Genomic DNA, 20,659 nt, shown 5'->3' with positions numbered 1-20,659 from the left:
GTTTGACTCTTTAGCCCTAGTTGCTAATTTCTTTTGGTTTTGTTAGGTTTTGTGAGGTTTTGACCTCACAAAACCTAACAAACGCATTTGACAGACATGGTAGTTTTGCATTCATAGATGAGGCGACGAAGATAGATAGAAAGGGGACTGGTGTTCTAGTGTGACGAGGGGAGGCTAGTTCCCTTCCTTACTTAGTATAGGGCTGGGAATAAGATGCCACCTATAAGTCCTTGCGGACTTTAGTTGCCATTGTAGCGCCAAAAAGTCATTGATTGAATTTAAACTGCTATAAATAACTTTTAAGCCTATGTATATGTGAAACGTACATTAAATGTATCCCTCATGAATGATATCAAGTTATCTTGAACCACAAACAACATTCCTGTCACAAGGTAGAAGCCTCAATCAGTTTTTTGACAGAGTGACTTTAATATATCCGTTATTTAACCCATACAACATCTGATTGACATTAAAAATGTATTTTTTAAGACCGATCCGGCCAAAGGATAGCAGAAATATAACAATAGATCTATAAAGATATTTTAAATTTTACACGAATCGTTCAATGATTACTTGGTCATGAATGCTTGAGCTTTGACAAAGAATCGCACACTTGTTGGAAAGTGACGCAAACAGAAGCCAGCGCGAGACCACAGGAGAAGCGGGAGTTGCGCTACAGTCTCGAGCTACAAAAACAGTGATAGTGCGTTAAGTTGAGACAAAGTCCAGCAGTTTTTCAGCTCGAAGCTCTCAGAGCTGTTTTCAGTGAGCTGCTTCTGCTTGTTGAAGCATGACTGAGACAGAGTTATACACGCTGTACAAAGGCGTCTATGTGCCTTCAAGTCTCCATCCGCCCGAGAGCCTCAGGTACTACGAGGAGTTTGCGTTTCGTCCGGATGACATCCTTATTGTAACGTACCCCAAGTCTGGTGAGTGATCGCGGTTCGACTGCAAATGGTTTCTTTTATGCTAAAGAGGGGTTTGTTTCAGTAGGCTGGAAGAGGATTTTTCAACCTGTCGTTTTCTTATTATAAGCAGCAATAACACTATATAATCGTCCTGGCGTTGGTCTAACACATCGTTTAAAACAAGGATTGCTCTTAGTTTCCATTTTATGCGACCACGTTAATGGTATGTATTTAGCATTAAATTTCATTGTGGGGTTTATTTTAAATGTGGGAACCTTGTTGGAAAGCTCTCATCCCCGACTGTCCGTTGAGTCTCCGGCAGAAACAGGTCTGTCAATGCCCGGCGTCTAAATATATATGGAACTCCAAAGTGTTCAAAATTAAATAAATAAATAGGTCAAGATGAAATAAATAACTATGTGAATAAATAAGACACAGATATGTAATGTGAGAATGATATTGTGAAATAATGGAACACATTTTGAAAAAAATGCTCATTATTGTGAAATATATTGCATTCTGCTATATAAATTTACTTATTATTGTGAAATATTATTTCATGGTCATTATTTTTCACAATAACAGAGATTATTCCTGAGGCATTTTATTTATTTCCAGCCGTTTTTAGTCCAAAATGACCTTTTTTCAAAGTCAGTCTTTATTTCAAAATCCCGTTTTTCCCGATGGTCTATTTATTTCATAATGCGACTTTTCAGCAGAATGACTTTGTCTGTCAATCAATGTAAGTGGGCTGGACCTTTGCACCTATTGGCTTATCGTTTACCATCGACTAGTTTTCCTGGATACCGGCTCCGCGGACGGCTACTGCAGCTAGCAACAGCGTGCTAGGTCAAAAGTCACGGAGGATGGCGGACTGGTGTGAACTTCAGCCAGTTCTGCTCATTTAAGCAAATCAGATAGAGAGGGATCATTTACCTGTAGATACTGTTTTGAGTCGTTTAGATGTTTCTGAAATGCTTGGGATGATAATTGCTCTTCAAGATGTTCGCATCGATGACAGCATTGTCAAAGGTTTAAGATCAATTCAGCACCGTGTTCGTTTGGAATACGCCGAGGAAAAACAGTCTTCAAATGTTGGCCGTCCACGTCTAGAAATCCCGGTGCAGCACTCAGGACTTTAGTGCTGTCCGGGATAACCGTCGGGGTAATTGCCGATACATTTTCTGTGTCTCCGAGCACAATTAGGAGGAAAATGACGGAGGATGGTCTAAGGTAAGTTTATGCTGTAATTGAGCACCTGTGTGATTCTGTACACAGCATTGTTTAGGTGTTGACCTTCATTATGACGTTTGACAATGAATTATTATCGCTTACTTTTTTTTGTTACTGTCTAAACTAAGTGGGGCAGCTACGGCTAAAGCTATCGGCGCCATCTCGGCGTTGAGACACGTTTAGCAGTGTTAGCTGTTAGTGTGTTAACTCGGAGATTGGGGTCAGTGGAGCCTGTAGGAACCTTTTACACAGAGAGTAGACCCACCAGCTTTCCACAGTCTACTTACTTATCACATCTTGTTAGACAACAGGGTCATTAGTGCTTTAAATAGTACATAGTTGAATGTTTCATTGCTGTTTGCAGTTGATTGTTCTCTGATAACGCATAACAAGGTTGATGTTAAATAGCGAGTTTATTGAAATGGTTTTGTCTATTTCAGCAGCATTATAGATATACTTTCTCTGGTGTCTTCGGTAAAGCTAAAACAAGAATACATTTACATCCTTGGTTCTTTCAGCATTAATTGGAAAACTTTGAGATTTGCTGTGCGCCTCCCAAGCCATTCTCTTTTATCCCACCTGTCAGGTATAGATGGCAATACTTTAAACAAAGTTAAATTTGTTATACCTGAAGAGAACCAATCCTGACCTAGAATGGGTGAATGAATAATTAGTTGGTAGCCAATGCCTAAGCAACTCACATAGGCCCTGGCAGACTCAATAAGTCCATCTAGGAACAGCTGCAGGAAACACCTCTTCAGTTTAGATTTAAAACATGTGCATGCTCTTTCAGGTTGATGAGGATTATGGTGTGGACTGGACAGGACAACATAATCGCTGCCCATCAAATGAGATCACCATTCCTGAGATTCAGCTCCCAGATGCACTGAATGAACAAGACCCTGCTGTGCTACCAATACTTCAAAATCACTTGTAGAAAGACATTATTACATTTAATCAGTTTCTATGTCAGGAGGATTTTTTTTTTTTTTAAATTTCTACAGCTTTGTAGCTAATACTGACTCAAAACAGCATAACCAATTTCATTTTCAACAAAACAGTGAGTGGCTATAAAACAGGATTTGTTTTATACAGCTGTCACTTTAATGATATTCATTTCTTTGTTGGATATACAGTACATGTCAACTCTGAGCAGATTTAATACAATGAACACAGTAGAGTAGTGTAACATCTTAATTCAAATAATTTTTTCTAGAAATTTTTTTTGTATCAGTAGCGAGTATAAACAAAACATATTGTGTAATTTATAATGTACAGTGAACAACTGATTTTGATATCTGAACTCTTCATCAGTTTATATTAAAAAAGCCATAAATGCACACCTGTAGTGTGTATTTTTCACTGTCAAGTGTATTAAAAAGAACTAGAACTCACTAGATTGTCCGTTTCTTTGAACACCGAGTACAGTAATGTGATGCAAGAAAGAAGAAATGGTCTAATTTTACCATGTGGTTATGGAATCAATCGTAAACCAGACCAAAACCTGAGTCAGTAGAGTTGAGACACACCTGAATGTCCATTAGAAATGACTCATAGGTACAGTAGTGTGCAGGAAGACGTAGTACTTCAAAACCGGTGGAAGACTTTGGAAGATTGCTGTTGACCACTTCCACAGTCATTTCTCGGCAAGACTTCCCATCCTGTCCAAAACTTGATGAGGGCTTTTTGTTGTGCACAAGATGCTGCAACAGAAGATTGTTTTAAACTATAATGACATCCTATATTCATTATTTTGAATCTTTTATGGTCTTTGTGTTTACGTCTTTGTGCAGAATCCGTGTTCCTGCTCTCATTTACTGTTTTAGCTGTTTGGTGGTTCTTGAAATTTTGTGAGGTTTGACCGGAGATTCTGTGGAGAGCTTCATCCTAATGAGGGCTCATGTCCTGAGCAGGGATGCAGAGGAGGAGGAAGGTCCTGGACACATCAGTGGCTTATGTGCGTGGAGAGGAGAACCTGGCCGGCTGGAGGCCCAGAGGAGATAGCCTCATCCTAGAGCACCAGTGGGAGCTGGAGAAGATGGAGCAGCTGCAGGAGGTGGGGCCTTAAAAGATTCATAAAGAAATAAATCTGTTTAATATCATTGAGGGAAAAATGACTTTTCAGCTCAAAGAACAAAGTGCTATTCTAAAAAGTTTTTTCTTAGAGTACAGACGTTACATGACTAACCTCCCCTCTTCTCCCCACCTCACATTCGCCCCCATCTTTCGTCCAGGTGGAAAAGACCCGTCACCTTCTGGGAGAGGCGGCTCCCGTGGGAACAGCTCCCACCACCAAGTCCCTGAGTGAGTCTCTGTCCCCCAGCGTGAGCTCCGGCACTCTGTCCACGTCCACCTCCGTCTCCTCGCACATCTCCAGCACCACCTTTGAAAGCGTGAGAAGGAGCTGGCCACCAAGGTGAGAAAAACGTGGGCTTAGTGGGCGTTCTTGTTGCTGCCTTCTTCCTTCTCTGCTCGGAGCTGATCGGTCTTGTTCCTGTTGTGTTGTAGTGCCTGCGCCTTCTGACACACACCTTCAATACTGAATACAACCAGCTGGTGAACAGCATCAGTGACTGCAAGGTGAGAAATGATACAAAGAAATTAAAAAATAGCCTTTCTGTGTCACATCAGGGAGTTCCTATATTGACGTCTACCTCATCCTGCTGTTGTTTCACTTCAGCTTTCTCTCATCTCACCGATCGGACGTGATCCATCCGTGACGAGCTTCAGCAGTGCCACCCTCACCCCTTCCTCTACCTGCCCCTCTCTCGGACTCCCGCTGTGGCTCCATGGGCCAGAAGTAAACATATTTTTAGGAACATTGACCTCGATCTGCAAACGGTTATTGACAGGTTATCTATTTGATTCTAACTTGGTGTGATTTGTGTTAAAGGACCCCTGAGAACAGCTCACGTGCCTCCAGTCCCTCCTGCTCAGACTGTGAAAACTTCCCGATGGTTCCCACTCTGGAGACCTCCTACCTTGCGCGGGCTGCAAAGAACGAGTTCCTGAACTTGGTGCCTGATATTGAAGAAATGCGACCAGGGTGAGTAATGCCATATTAACCCAAATACTGTCACTATGACATGTGTCTCACAGACCAAATGTAAGTCGACACTCATGTTCTCTAGTTCAAGCAGAAATGATGTGGATCGATTCAAATTCCTGAGCCTGGATGATTTCAGCTGGAAACAAACCAACTCTGCTTCTTCCTCAGATAATTCAGTTCAATTCAATTTTATTTATATAGCGCCAAATCACAACAAAAGTTGCCTCAAGGCGCTTCATAGATACAGAGAAAAACCCAACAATCATATGACCCCCTATGAGCAAGCACTTTGGCGACAGTGGGAATACCAAGGCGTTCCCAGGCCAGCTGAGAGATATAATCTCTCCAGCGTGTCCTGGGTCTGCCCCGGGGCCTCCTCCCGGTGGGACATGCCTGGAACACCTCACCCAGGAGGCGCCCAGAAGGCATCCTTGTCAGATGCCCGAACCACCTCAGCTGGCTCCTTTCGATGTGGAGCAGCAGCGGCTCTACTCTGAGCCCCTCCCGGATGGCTGAACTTCTCACCCTATCTCTAAGGGAGAGGCCAGCCACCCTTCGGAGGAAGCTCATTTCTGCCGCTTGTATCCGCGATCTCGTTCTTTCGGTCACTACCCACAGCTCGTGGCCATAGGTGAGGGTAGGGACGTAGATCGACCGGTAAATTGAGAGCTTCGCTTTTACACTCAGCTCTCTCTTCACCACGACGGACCGGTGCAACGTCCGCATTACTGCAGCTGCAGCCCCAATCTGTCTGTCGATCTCCGGCTCCCTTCTCCCATCACTCGCGAACAAGACCCCGAGATACTTGAACTCCTCCACTTGGGGCAGGAACTCATCCCCGACCCGGAGTGGGCACTCCACCCTTTTCCGGCTGAGAACCATGGCCTCAGATTTGGAGGTGCTCATTCCTGCTGCTTCACACTCGGCTGCGAACCGTTCCAGTGCGTCCATAACCCTCCATATTTATTTAACCTTAAATTTGAGACTTTTTGTCATGTGGATTTATTTTTTCATTTCCAAAAGGGAAGCAGGTCACCACAGAATGTCTGCTCAAACATATTTATATCCAAATAACATGTGTAATGCATGCATGCATGCATTCACATATTCACACACAAACAAACTATGAAAATGTCAACATTGATTCCTCCCTCACAGGTCCTCGGCTTTACTGAGGTTGAAAAACCAAAGCCGGCAGAAGAGAAACCGACACAAACACAGTCAGAAACGTCGTCGTCGTCGCTACAGACGCCAATGCAGACACGGATGCAGACGCAGACGCAGATTCAGCAGCAAACCAGACTGCCGGGCTACCTGCTCAAGGTGGTAACAAAGCGAATAACTGTGATCTGACAGGGAAATTCAAGGTCTTAGCTCCAGAGTATCTCACACCAAACTTCCCACCACATATTAGATTAGATTAGATAGAACTTTATTAATCCCTCGGGTGGGTTCCTCTGGGAAATTCGATTTCCAAAAAAGCACAGCACCGACAGAAGTTACAGAGTTATACACACACACATATATATAAATAAAATATACGAAGGGGATAAATAGAATAAATAGGAATAAAAATAAAAATACAAGTGAATTGCACATTTCAAGTATTGAGTCTATTGCACCGTTGACTATTTACAAAAGTATTGTACAGTGAGGTGAAGAGGCACTACAGCTTAGTTGTTCCCCCCTCCTTTGTCCTCCTGTTTCCCCTCCCTCTCCCCTCCAGAGAGGAGTTAAACAGTCTGATGGCGTGTGGGACAAAGGAGTTTTTAAGTCTGTTAGTTCTTGTCTTTGGGAGAAGCAACCTGTCACTGAACAGACTCTTCTGGTTGTTAATGGCCGTGTGCAGAGGATGCCTGGCATTGTCCATAATGTCCATCAGTTTCTTTAATGTCCTTTTCTCTGCCACTGTCACCAGAGTGTCCAGCTTCATGCCGACCACAGAGCTAGCCCTCCTGATCAGTTTCTCCAGCCTGGATGAGTCCTCCTTTGCTGTGCTGCTCCCCCAGCACACCACAGCATAGAAAAGTACTCCAGCAACCACCGACTGGTAAAACATCCTCAGGAGCTTCCTGCAGATGTTAAAAGACCTCAGCCTCCTGAGGAAGTACAGTCGGCTTTGGGCTTTTTTATACAGGTGCTCTGTGTTATATCCAACACATAGCTAACACCTTAAAACAGAATTAGTAGAAAGCAGATTTATGCAGCAGGTGAAAAGTTCAGTGTCAACAAAAGCATAACATCATACATGTTCTAAATGTTTAACATATTTGAGCGTTTGTTGCGTCTGTTTGTCCTTTTTCTGTATTCTTTCCAAAAGATGCAGGAGGCCTTGTAAATACAGATTACTACTGAGCCCTTCAGTTCCTTAAGACTTTGAATCCAATCATTCAGTGGATGTTAGTTATGAGAAAGCTATTACCAAATGAAAACAAACTAACATTGATACATTCAAAAAGGCCAATGCAGAGTTATGTTAGCCATATTAGCTGTCTTTCATCTGTCTTTGGTTCATCGTGGCTTTATAACACGCAAGTCTTCTCTGGCTGTTCACAGTGTCTGAAACCCCAGACCGACGAGGACGATGTCCACGCCAAGTTTGCCAAACTACTAACTGATCTGAACAAGGCTGATGCTCCATACTCCCTCAGTCTTGCCAACAGACTTTACGGGGATCGGTCCTACACGTTTCTCGAGGTGTGAGAGGAAACCTGTTGTTACTTAGACTTACAATAAATGACTAACCTGTGCAGTGAGCCCTGTTATAAGTCATGAGGCCAAAGCTGTGCACGTTTCTCCCTGCTCCCTGGATTTTTCACTTACACAAAGTTTAGGACAGTAATGCTAATTTAATACCATGAAGTTGGCTACATCTAGTCAGTAGTAGTGGTAGTACACGTTCACTGTATTTACTGGAAACATTTCACAAGAATATGTTCTATGATAAAAAACAGACAAGTCTTCATAAAACACAGCAATAAAATAGAAACATTTGCATTAAAACTAAATAACACAAAAACAGTAAAACTGAAAAAATAGAACTAAACAGATAAAACAAAAATGAAATATAATCATTTTACAGTTTTATTTATTTACAGTTCATAACAAGAGACAAGGCACCATTTCTCTCCTTTGTGTTCCAGTCATCACAGCAGATTAAACTTTTAAAATATTTGCAAATAGTATAAAGAAATATATAAAGAAGTAAAACACTAATTTATTAATACTTAGAAATACTAAAATGTACATTTGTCAGCAAAAACTGCTGCCATCTGAACCGAAACGTTACAAACCAGCTTACCCACAATCTGTGTATTTTTCTATGCTGGCTACTTAAATTGGCATCCAACAAGCTATTTGCTTTAATCTTTTATTAGACAAAGGCTGACTGGTTAGTTCAAGCTTCAACTGCATCCAAAGGACTGAAAATGTTTTAACACAGTGACTGAACTTGATTGAAGTCTCCGTAGTTTGTTGAATCTGTTTCGAGTGACTTATTTTCACAATTCCAGGAATTTTTAAAAGGCACCAAAAAGCATTACAACGCTGAGCTCGAGTCTGTGGACTTCAAAGGAAATGCAGAGGAGGCCAGGGTCCACATCAACAGCTGGGTGGAGAAGCAGACACAAGGTAAGCATAATGTAACTTTAAATGATCTCCACTGTAAATCCTTGGGGATCAGTTGTGTTGTGTTCAGTTGAGACATTATTACCGGATTGTCCACCGTCCACATTATTTTCTGTTTCCAGTTCTTCCAGTCTAATTTCTATTCAGTATTAAGCAGCACTATCTCTGGGTTTTACTGTTTGGTTTCATGCTATTAATAAAACCATCACAGCAGTATGTTGCTGTAAATAGCAGGCCAATTCTTCTATTCTTATTATATTATGTGATGGGTACTTCTACTTTGATCACTTGTGTCTTTAACATATTTTTATTTTTCAGGCCCATTTAGGATTGGCTGCTATTGATTCTATATCTTTATATTATCTTAAGTGCAGCAGGAAATTCATTCATTGTTTTTATAAAAGCGCGATACAAATACAGGCCATTTATAAATCTACCATCTATAATAATAGGATACAAGGACTTTCTATGAGGGTTATAGGACTGTGGTGCCACCTGCTGGAAATGAGACAATCTTAATCCCAGTTGAAAGAAGACATTATTTTTGTAGGAGCCATTTTTGGGTTGATACCTTATGTTGCCGCTAGAGGTAACCTTTTTAAGTTTCTTTTTTTTAAACTTTATTTAACAAACAATGAGTATACAACATACGAACAGATGAAGTATACAAAACAACAGAACATGAACACAAAAAGCCAAGAGTAAAAGAAAAAGGTAACAATTATAAGAATACACGCAAAAATTCACATACATGTATTGTTTTGAGAGCCTTTGTGTATGGAGTGCCAGGACTGCCATAATGCATTAATTAAATACACCATTAAATAATTAATTAAATGTGTCAATAATTAATTAAAATTGGAATTAATTAATTAAATAAATAGTTATGACACATGTAATTAATTAATTATGTATTTCACATTTTAATTAATTATTGACACATTTAATTAATTATTTAATGATATATTTATTTATTTCATTTTGGCAGTCCTGGCGCCTGGCTCTCATCTTGAAATAATTTTATCTGTCAGCCTCACCCATCAAACTCAGGGGGCGGGGTTAACGCTGATCGAGTCAAAACCATTGCTTTGGCCTGGTGGCCATTGTTTCTAGCACACAACAACCGGCATGTGGAAGCTAACAGAACTGAGCTTTGAAAAACCCTGTTTGTGTGTTACCAAATACCGTTTTAATATTTTTTTAGCCGAGAATGTAGTGGTTTAATCTTCATGTGTCTGGTCGGTTTGTCAAGATACAGCCTCTTTGCAAAAGTGTTTCGATGATTTCGGAGATGTCGTCACAGTCTCACGGCAAAGCGTGGGATAGACCCGCTCGCCTCGCAAGCAATCCCACCGACAAAGCGCAGGCCCCGGTACACAGCTGTAGTAACCCCCGCTGACTTCTTTTACTGAGGTTATATTTATCGATGTTTTATTTCCTGATGTTCTTATGTGTCCTACGTGTTTCAGTCGCCAATTCTGAATTATAACTAACATTAAAAACATGTTTAAGGAGGAGAGAGAGCAAATAAATCTGTTTAACATCTGATCTTTGGGTTTTTGTTCAGTAATCAGCGTGACCTGTGTATAAACGCATAAAAGAGATAACGTGGGTGTTTCTGTCATGTAGTAACTGCTGGCTTTAACTGTACAAAGGTTGTTCGACACTATGAAACACATACAGACTTCATGATGTTCGGCTAATATTTTTATTGCGAATATTAATCATGAGGGTAAACGGCCCTGTACACCACGGAGCGAGGTCAGCATATCCACGATATCCTCAGCTCCATGAGTTAACACAGAGTTTCCCAGCTGACTATCTAACTGCCAACTATTCCAGAGACGTGAAAATATACAGCATAAAGAAAAGTGTAAGAGACTCAGCAGCAGATTAGAATAACAGTTATACATTTAATAAATCACCAAATGAATCCAAGAAACGAGCAAACCTGTTCCGACAATTTGAGTTTGTATTCCCTCAGCTGCAGACTCGCTGCTGTTTAAATGTTTGAAAAGGAAGATTAGATATAAACAAACGTCAAACATAGACTCAGTCTGCCTTCACATTTGATATGAGGCCAGCACGTATAGTGGCTGTGTCCTGTTTTAAGATCATACATGTAAAATTGTTGTCTGACCTCCGTCAATCCAGCCGCTCAGTCCGTGGTTACCATGGTTACTGCATAAGCAGCTATAATGTTAACAGCTGGCACTGAGGAAACCTCCCGGCAGCATGGGTGTTTATGTTTTTCATTGCAAAAGAACTGTCTGAATGGTTAACTGAAGTTAACTTGGATAAATTATAGTTAAGGAGTATCACAGATAACGCCTACGTGAGCTGTGCGACTGTTCGCCACTACACTGAAATCAGCAGGCTATTACTGAAATACACGTGCTATATCATAAACTATGATATAAACAGGGAGGTCCTATTAACATGTTTAGTTTTAAAGGACACCTTCCTGCCTTTAGTCTCATTCATGAGCAGTATTCGTTTTCTTCTAACATCCAGAAGTCTGCACCATGTGTTTCATAGTTTGTAACAAGCCTTTGACAGGTAAACATAACATGACCGAAAAAGCAAAAAAAAAAAGAAGAGAGAGAGAGAGAGAGTGTTGACATAAGAAGAGAAAATGCTCTCAATTATGAAGACAGGCAAATGGTTCATTTATGTTTGATGTGTGTTTATTCCTCCCTAAATATCGTCGGTGAAGTTTGCCATGCACGTCAGATTTTCCTGTGCATTTTTATACCTCTGCCAACAGAGAGAGGAAAAAAATCACATTCTAACAGACAGCTGGTGCTTAGAATACAGTTGAATAACTATTAAAAAACAGATGATATAATATTTCTGTCCAGGTTGCAGACTTCATGATGAACATGCTGTTGCAAACTCTGCTTCTCTCGGTGGAAATGCGCCTTCTCTTTCCTCTTTGTATAAAAACACTTTAAAAGTCAGTTTCATCTCAAAATTCACTGTTAAATCCAAAACACACCAGATAAAGAAAAGCGAATAGTTCAGTCTAACACATGTGCCAGTGAACCATTAAACGTCTGTGAAACTATGCAGTTATGAAACATAACTTTAACCTCAGCCAAACCGATTTGCTCAGTTGTAAATAAAACAGCGAAGTAAACGTGACCCGACAGACAGAACCTGAGTGAATGAAGTCCAGCGTTTAACCACTGAGAGCTAAAACTCAGCTGAGGTTTCAAAGCTGTGTGCCGGTGATTGGACATCAGCCGCTGATGAAGCTGGTTTGCCTATAAAGGGCTCTGTAAGGAAACAAGCTCCAGCAGCTCTGCGCTCAGGGAAAACACTATATTTCCTTATCTTGTGCAGAAAAATGCGCTGACATTGCTTTATATCGAGTACCGGCTGCCCAGTTAAACTGTGACTATCACCAGGTAACGTAGGCGTGTTTCTTGAATTAGCAGCAGGTGTTAAACAGCTGACAGATGAGGAGGAGGATGCATGCAGGTAAACTGAGGGTCTGTTGAGCTGATCGCTGGTTTCGTGAGAAAAATGTCAGCTCGTTCTTTATGTTACAGAAGCACAGAGACACAAGACCAGGCGGAAAGAGACGATCGTTCGGTGAAAATGAGAATCTGCGAATGCAACATGTGGAACACGGAGAGTGAAATATGTAAACAAACCGGTTAACGTAACCCCCTGGGTGCACTCTGCATGCTAATTGTTAGCAGAGCTAGTGAAATCTCTGAAAACATCTGAGCACTTTTGCAAACATGTTCTATGTTGACAACCTGACCAGACATACGGCGCGACATTCGCGGCTAAAACACTGTTAAAAGTGTAGCTGGTGACAGAAAAACGGGGTATTTTAAAACTACACCACCACCATTGCTGCCTGTGATTTGATCTGCATTCTGGGATAACTGGCTGCCCCAAGTCTACACAAGCAATCGATTTTCTAGGATCGACCTGTTTTGACTTACTTTGCACGGCAACCAATCAAATGTTAGAGAAGCTGCATGGGCAGCGTTAACCCCGCCCCCTGAGTTTGATGGGTGAGGCTGACAGATAAAATTATTTCAAGATGAGAGCCAGGCGTCAGGACTGCCAAAATGAAATAAATAAATATATCATTAAATAATTAATTAAATGTGTCAATAATTGATTAATTAAATGTGTCAATAATTAATTAAAATGTGAAATACATAATTAATTAATTAAAATGTGAAATACATAAATAATTAATTAAATGTGTCATTAATTAATTAAATGTGTCAATAATTGATTAATTAAATGTGTCAATAATTAATTAAAATGTGAAATACATAAATAATTAAATGTGTCAATAATTAATTAATTTAATGTGTCAATAATTAATTAAAATGGGAAATACATAAAATTAATTATTTATGTATTTCACATTTTAATTAATTATTGACACATTTAATTAATTATTTAATGGTGTATTTAATTCATTATGGCAGTCCTGGCACTCCATAGTGGTTACATATGATTAGAATAATTCAAATGCAGTAAGTATACACGTTTTTCATATAAATATAGTCTAGAACTTAATTATTGTCTGTAGCCCACATAATTACACACTTTAGTTACATAAAACATGTGAGTTTCTGTATAGCCTGTATAATAAATAAATATGTAGCCCAACAAGTATAAAATCCAGAAAGCTACACAACATGGGGCGGTTCATTTACCAACACAAGTCTAACTTATGTTTCACACTGTTAGAAAACAATCACATTGTTACAGCTTAAATGACACAAAATGTCAGAAATCTGCACTGTCATGAACAAAAATTTAAACCTAATTTTTCATGATTTGTTGGATGAACCCACTGAGGTCTGAAATACAATCGGCCATTTTTGACTCCTTTTGAGTTGACGTTTGTATTTCACCCTCAGATTGTTTCATTTTATTTTTTCCCCTTGCCTTGTTTGGTGTCATTCTTTTCAGCTCAACTGAATTTAGTTGTTTTTTTCACTGACATACTGCATTAGTATTACTGATCTGAAATCACACAAAGAACTTAAAATCCTAGTAGTATTTTTTTACTGTAAAAAAAACACAGTATATTTTTATAACTTGAAATGCAAATATAAATTGTACATTTTGTAAACATAAACAACTATTTATCTAAAAATGCAGCCAATACACCTGCCGTTTTTGTTTTCTTTTTCATTTTGTATAAGAATTTAAAAATATTGCTACAACTAAAATGAGAGAACAATTAGGTGTCGCAATAAGATGCCCCACAAATGATGTGTGCCAGTAAAAAAAAGTTTGTCCACCAAAAGACAGAACAGCACAGGGATAAACCTGCAGGCCTGATAACAGCAGGTGTATCACTCCGCTGGTTTTCTACTTAGTGACAGTGTTTACATTGCAAATGTGCCTTTGTGACATTCATTAGTGCCCTACCTGACACACAAAACAAAACGACTACACAACAGAACAACTACACAACACAACACACTAAGTAAACACTCCACACTAAACGTCACAAATCTCCCACATCTAAAAACTCTCTCGCTCTCTCTCTCTCACTTGCTTGCTCTGTCTCGCTGCCGTTACCGTCACTCCTAAAACTTTTCCCTCTTCCTAAACAATCAAATCCCACGCGTTGACTGTTTTTTTTTAATTGGTCGACATGGTACATTTAGGAAAGTGGTGGCTTTTTTTCTTTCTTTACTGTTTTCGTGCTGTCCTTACAGAATGCTTAAAACACACACAAAAACGTGACGACAGTATTTAGAAAAAAGCGTGGCTTATATATATTATCATAACTCTGGATTTACTGGCCTGTAATTGAAATTTAAAAACTTTGAAGTCCGAATTTTCAATGTGGCTGAAATAGAAACTCAGCATGGCTGCAGCTTGTTGCTGTGTCAGCTTACATCAGTCATGTGATTTGGAGGTGCAGCGTGTCCGTGGACCACAGAGGGTTAATAACACTCACCTTCCTTCCATTTCCAGAGTGTAACATCCACCCACCTGTGTAAAAAGCCAAATTCCCATGGTGTTGTTCAGAATGTGCTCTGGCACAATCATAAGCATCGCTTGCTACTGAAAACAAGAAAAAAGCCGGTCCTGCTATGGGCTGAACCATTTGTTAATGGTGGAGGGGGGTAACACTATGCAATATTTTCAGTTTTAGCATTTATATTCACTGTTGACTGTAACTACACTCAAACTGTTAATGCTATCTTATTTTAATAAACAACACTGTCATATGCAAAACTGGGGTGGCACTTGGGGTGGCAAGGGATCATTTTAGGGTGACACTTGCCACCCCATGCCACCCTTCTAGGTCCGCCCCTGTCACTGTTATAGATGGATGAGTTCATTGACCTACTTGTGAATCTAGAGAAAGTTCCTCTCCTGTTTGTCTCCTGGTTTGCTTCTGCAATCTAAGATAGATATTTATGCACCGTAGCTACAATTCTCTATAAATATACTGTCCGTTCACGGTTGTAGTCCTGCATTCATTATGCGGTTTAAAGTCAGTTGGTTATCCTTACATTTCTTCTACAGTCTCGCACCCCTCAAATTCATAGTTACTTTGGATTATACTGAGCTTTTATATAGTCATCCCCATGTCAGAAAGCTTCCGCTCAAGTCTAATGCTATGAAAGCATACAAACTGTACTTTGTTTTTATTTTGCTGTGTTGCATTATGCATTTTTTAAATCTATATATACACATTGTACTGAAAACATCCTTGGAATCGCACTGGTTGCTTGCAAGTTGCCACAGTTGCTTGTAGTTTGCATGGAAGACTCCAACTTGTCTGTAAATACTTGTAAGCTCATGACAAGTGCTCATGTATGATTTTTAGTGTGAATGTAGTAACTTAACAGTTTTGGTAGTAATACAAACTAATGTATGTTCGTTGTGTGTGTGTGTGTGTGTGTGTGTGTTTGTAAGGAAGCTGCAGTGGCACCTAAAAATACAGCCAAGGCTACGGAGGCTGTTGAACCAATTAAAGGTGCTGCAGTTGACGGTGAGCCAAAAGTCTTGGCTTCCAAAGCAGAAACGGCCTCAACCACGCAGATTTGTATTTAGATCAGCTGGGTAATTTGCATCCTATCTAAACTACCACTATTGAACTTAACTACATTTCCTTTATTCCAAGACTCTGTGACTGCAGAGAAGATCTCAAAGGATCAGCCGGTCGCTGTTACCCACCCAACATTTTGGGAGCGGATACAAGAGCAACTGCGTCCAGAAAGAATCCGTAAGAAATCCCCAAAGATCTGTATGAAAGATTTCTCAATGTGAAGATATTTTCTATTTTATAATTCTTTTTTTGTTTTTCTTTTGCTCTGCACTTCACAGGTTGTCTCAAGACAGTCAAACTTCCCAATTCAAAGGTAACATTAAAAAAACACTGTAAGAAAAACATGCTTTATCAAAGTGGTTAAGTTTTGATCTGAAATAGTTCAATTTGTTTTACAAGTTTGTAGTTGGGTTATATCTCATTGTCAGGTGACGCTCAAGTAGGTGTAAATGTAGAAAAATGTTAAAAAATTCACTAGGGGTGTCACAATACCAGAGATTTTGTAGTCAGTATAGACACCAATAGAATTGCACTATTCTTGGTTACCAATTTAGTATTGTAATAAAACAATTATCTCATGTACTAACACATACTAAAAGTCCTTTATTGAAAAGCTAGTTTAACATGTTCAAATTATATGCTCAGTCATCCAGGACATGGTGGTTTTGAGTGCTTAAAAAGGTTTTTCCTTCCCAAGTTTGACATGTGCAATAGTGCTGTTTACACATTGCCTTTTGTGAATCAGTTATCACTGTTTATGGATCCACCTTAAATGAAAAGTACTTTCATAGCTGACTCTTACTGCCTTTTTTGTCAGTGAGTCAAGGTAGAGCTGCACTACGTGAAAAAAAGAAAGAAAAAAAGAAGTAAAGGAAAATTAGCATCAGAAACATTTTGTAATAGGTACCTGATTGTGTTCATAGTTGTAGACAGTGCTCAAAGTGAGGTTTATAAGTTAATGTTTGCATTTTTCAGATTTCTGTCTGGAATTGTAAACTGATCCTGAAATTCTTTTCGTTTGCACAGCTTGTTTCGCTTGATTACAAGGTGCTGTTAATAAGCAACCTGCCAGAGTATCACGATGGCTGTTATGCAGAGGAGGACATCGCCCGTCTGCTCACTCGACACCGATTTGAGTATTACGACGACACGATCTACGTTATACCACAGGCACGCATGGTAAGCACCAGTTTGCATTGGGCTGGGTTATGACCTTCATTTTAATGGCGCTCTAAATCTCTTTTGTAAGATGACCTAGCTAACATTTAGTTAGTTAATACATATTTTGTGAGTGCCTGTCTTCATGGTTATGCAGTACAAATCAGTGTTTGGTTGTTTGTTTTTCCTTCAGGCTTTTGCCCTCATGCCGACAGCAGTGGCAGCTAAAAACATCGTGCTAGTATCAGAAAATCATGATTTTATTCTCAATGGGTCTAAACTTCGACTGCAGGTTGAGAAGGGCAACATTTTAATGACGCCGGTAAGCACTGTGTGTAGATAATGCAATCTACTGTTGTGACAGATGTTATTAAAATTATTTGAAAATATTTGTTTCTGCTTGTTTATTTAAAGTGTGATTATAAATGTAAAAAAATATTTCTTTTTGTAGAAAAAAAATACCTTTAAGCTGAAATAAATCGAACCGAATCCGAAGTGATGTAATGATTTTGAACTGTTTTTTTCCTTTCAGCTTGAGTTTTATAAGTCTCTGATGAAACGGCTATGCTATGTAAGTAATGCACATATCTCAGAAACAAAGACTGCACTAGAATACCTTTAGATTTATTGGTCAGAGTATAAAGTCATAACTGGAAGCACTCACATCCAAGTCGAAACACCTTGAAAAATGGGGACATACCCGGTTTTCTCGAAGCAGCAAGTGACTGACAATGGAGCACGATTAATCTACATCAGGAACATCTCGCCAGGCGAGTCCCGGGATCTCAGAGAAGCTTTGAAAAAAATGGATTGTGTAAGAAACTACCTGCCTCTTCTCAACAAGGTATAAACACACTCATAAATGCCAACAAGTGCATGTGTTAGAAGTCTGTGAAAGGCTGTATGAGATATGTGCTTGTGTAAGTGTAATCTTAACCATACAGAAAAATTGACAGATTAACCACACCAAACTAAAGGACATGCACCAACCTTCATAAATCCATCCTTACAAAGAGATAATGTGTCTAGATTTGGATGCTACTTATCTTGAGGAAAGCACAACTGCAAAACTATAGCGATAGTAAAGAGAGACTGCCGATAAGCTGCTCGCTGAGCAATTCTTCATATGCTCATGCGCACTAGTATTTATCACATTACAGCATTAGTGCAGGGGTCATGTTGAGCATGGCTCCAGTGCATCATTGAGCCAGGATTTCTGACTTTTGAATCCAGTGAACTCCACAGTAAAGCTGTACTTAGTTCACTCTTTCCACGTGTGCTTAGCACTTATTTTCTAACATTTACAATGTGAAGGTAAAATGTTCAGAATACATTTTCTTTCTTGTGTTTCAGGTGTTTATCGAATTTCAGTCTCTTCGTGATGCTGATCGCCTTGGCGTTTGGTACAGCCTTCTGAAACGGGCCACCGGCCACAAATTGTCAAGGCTGAAAATACCACAGTGTGGATGTACCTCACTGCGTAAGTGTTTTTTAAATGGGATTTTAAACAAAGATGATTTAAATGAATAAAAAAGATGGGTTAAGTTAATGGAAGGTCATCTGGTAAGACCTTTCTTTCGCTTTCTGTTTGTGAAACACTCGTGAATAGATTTTTCAGTTCTCCCCTGGGCTGTGGATAAAGTGCAGACAAAACTGCTGATTTATTGTTGTTCACAATAAATCATTGTGACACATTCCCTCAACTTTTATCCACTAACACTGTGATTCTGGTTCCCACAAATCCTTTGATGCTCATTTGCCTTATTATCTCTCTGACCTCTTTTCTGGCCCCTCCAGAAATCTTTGCTCCATCAGTGGTCAATTTCCTTCTGCTTGTCTCTGCCCCAGACACATGAACCAGAGCCATTACTTAAACTGCACTTTTTCAGTCTGGCATTTGATCTAACCCACTAATCATTGTTTTTCTGATGTCTATGATACCTTGGGTATCTGTAAAGGTGCTTAAAGTTCAAATAAAAGTCAAAACATTGATATTACTGGATCATTGTAAACATTAAAAATCAGGAATCCTTGAGTAAATACCAAGAGGTGTCCATTTTTCCAAATACTCACCTCAAAAACCACATTTCTTTTTTTCTGCTAAACTTGGTTTCATTTTGTCTTCTCTATGTGGTCAGTAATAATAATAATATATATTTTTTAAAAAGTACCGCAAAGTTTCTCTTCAAATAAACTTTGGTTCTTGAACCTTGTGTCTTGCAGAAAGCCCAATCTCAAGGTTCTACGTTCTCCACGATCATGTTGACCGGTTTGCCAGAAGGAAACTACAGACAGGAGGATGTCACCAAGCTGGTGTGGCGTTACGTCCCTGATCAGACTGTTCAGACTCTGTACTACAAAATAATCGTTTTATCACTGCAGAGGAGGGTGAGGAGTAGACCCAGCAGGCTGATACAGAGAAATTTGCATTTGCAAATTGAATTCAATTTAATGATTAATATTGAATGTTTCCTCTGCATCATTTTTCCCCTCCAGGCCTTTGTGTTTTTTAACAGCTGGGATGCGTGCTGCGATTTCGCCAGGGATTACCTTAAAAATCCAGTTACTGTTGGAGAGTGGACGCTCAGAATCCACATTGTTTTACAAGACATGCTTCCTGGTACAAGTGAGGTATGAAAATGGAGCAATCGGGGGCTGTTAAATCAGGGGCATGCTCCTGTTTCACTCAAACTATTCAGATCCCAATCAAAACAGATTTCTCCTCTAAGGAGTGAGCACAGCATCATCCTTCTCTGGGCTAATATTAATAGAATGAGAATACTTTATTGATCCCTAGGGGAAATATATTGGTTACAGTACAAACAGTAACAAAGACAGATACAAGAAGTAAGGAATAGCACAATATATACAATATATACATACATATAAGTCACTTATTGATAAATATCTGAATAAGAAATGGAAAAGCTAAAAATATGCATGAATTTCAAATCAACTATTTATTGTTACTTTGTCTGTATTTGTTCCTTTTTGCAACAGCAGCACAAAAGCTGCATGAACTTTATCCACTTTTCTGTTCATAGGCGACAACCCACGTCATTCCGCCACCACTTTAAATTTCCACAGAGCTCCTTGTGAAGTCAGCCGCGTGTAAACTTTAAAGACCCAGACATAGGTTATAGAGTGTTTTACTGACTATTAAGTAATGCCCTTACTTATTTTGAAACTTCAGTCGCTGCTAACCTTCAAGCTTCAGCGTTTCCCATCTCAAGTTTCCTTGTGGGCTAGCTATTCAGGAGCTTTCTGAGAACTCTCTCCACAGCTACATGTTAAGAGGAATTGAGGTCTGACAACTGTTGCGGAAAGTCACTGAGTGTTAAGGATGGTGAGTTAGTGAACCCAGACGCGGACCTCTCGTTAAAGTTGAACAGTGTCTTTATTTACAGTGAAGCCAATCCACAGTTATCCATAGTGCAAGTCCCTTCAGTGCTCCTCTCCCCGTCTCTCCTCGTGTGTCCACACAACTCCCGTGAATCAGTGACGTCTCTCCTTCCGTCTCGTTCGCTTCCTGGGAAAAGGCAAAACAGCCACGATTAGCCTCCCTCCGCTATCAAACACTTGCTTTACCCTTGCTGAGCTCGAGTCACTACCAGGCTTGGTGCAATACTC

The 20,659-nt window shown here is 39.7% G+C and overlaps 2 protein-coding genes and 1 long non-coding RNA gene across 4 annotated transcripts; all 3 read left to right on the top strand.

Moving 5' to 3' along the window:
• The first annotated feature begins 1,296 nt into the window (after positions 1 to 1,296).
• On the top strand, positions 1,297 to 3,535 carry LOC143419774 (uncharacterized). Its single transcript, XR_013099772.1, has 2 exons — positions 1,297 to 2,141; positions 2,935 to 3,535. It is a non-coding gene; the product is annotated as an uncharacterized LOC143419774 (long non-coding RNA).
• An 868-nt stretch (positions 3,536 to 4,403) lies between these two features.
• LOC143419943 (leukocyte elastase inhibitor-like) lies at positions 4,404 to 9,306 on the top strand. Of its 2 annotated transcripts, XM_076887820.1 has the most exons (7): positions 4,404 to 4,557; positions 4,650 to 4,721; positions 4,822 to 4,941; positions 5,035 to 5,187; positions 6,349 to 6,513; positions 7,747 to 7,887; positions 8,703 to 9,306. In XM_076887820.1, the coding sequence occupies exons 3-6, from the start codon at positions 4,931 to 4,933 to the stop codon at positions 7,751 to 7,753; spliced, it is 336 nt and encodes a 111-aa protein (XP_076743935.1). In that variant the 5' UTR covers positions 4,404 to 4,557; positions 4,650 to 4,721; positions 4,822 to 4,930; the 3' UTR covers positions 7,754 to 7,887; positions 8,703 to 9,306. The 2 variants fall into 2 exon arrangements, with proteins under 2 accessions (XP_076743935.1, XP_076743934.1); XM_076887819.1 differs by lacking the exons at positions 4,404 to 4,557; positions 4,650 to 4,721; positions 4,822 to 4,941 and having other exon boundaries at positions 5,037 to 5,187; positions 8,703 to 9,300.
• A 6,435-nt stretch (positions 9,307 to 15,741) lies between these two features.
• Positions 15,742 to 19,658, top strand: LOC112435254 (uncharacterized). Its single transcript, XM_076887218.1, has 10 exons — positions 15,742 to 15,814; positions 15,947 to 16,048; positions 16,150 to 16,184; positions 16,898 to 17,050; positions 17,223 to 17,351; positions 17,562 to 17,600; positions 17,748 to 17,873; positions 18,383 to 18,509; positions 19,253 to 19,417; positions 19,526 to 19,658. Exons 4-9 carry the CDS (start codon positions 17,048 to 17,050, stop codon positions 19,360 to 19,362), a joined length of 534 nt encoding a protein of 177 aa, XP_076743333.1. The 5' UTR covers positions 15,742 to 15,814; positions 15,947 to 16,048; positions 16,150 to 16,184; positions 16,898 to 17,047; the 3' UTR covers positions 19,363 to 19,417; positions 19,526 to 19,658.
• Positions 19,659 to 20,659: the final 1,001 nt, after the last annotated feature.

The sequence above is a fragment of the Maylandia zebra genome, linkage group LG8 (assembly GCF_041146795.1).
Source record: "Maylandia zebra isolate NMK-2024a linkage group LG8, Mzebra_GT3a, whole genome shotgun sequence".
NCBI lineage: Eukaryota > Metazoa > Chordata > Actinopteri > Cichliformes > Cichlidae > Maylandia > Maylandia zebra.
Note: the sequence above shows the minus strand (reverse complement) of the source record. Positions and strands in the feature narration are given on the sequence as shown.

Bases quoted from the DNA above. Each gene is read 5' to 3' on its own strand.
- LOC143419943 (XM_076887819.1), top strand. From the start codon at position 6,445: ATGCAGACACGGATGCAGACGCAGACGCAGATTCAGCAGCAAACCAGA. The intron at 6,514-7,746 runs GTGGTAACAAAG...GGCTGTTCACAG, and splicing joins TGCCGGGCTACCTGCTCAAG to TGTCTGAAACCCCAGACCGA. The intron at 7,888-8,702 runs GTGTGAGAGGAA...TCACAATTCCAG, and splicing joins GGTCCTACACGTTTCTCGAG to GAATTTTTAAAAGGCACCAA.
- LOC112435254 (XM_076887218.1), top strand. The intron at 17,352-17,561 runs GTAAGCACTGTG...TTTTCCTTTCAG, and splicing joins GCAACATTTTAATGACGCCG to CTTGAGTTTTATAAGTCTCT. The intron at 17,874-18,382 runs GTATAAACACAC...CTTGTGTTTCAG, and splicing joins ACCTGCCTCTTCTCAACAAG to GTGTTTATCGAATTTCAGTC.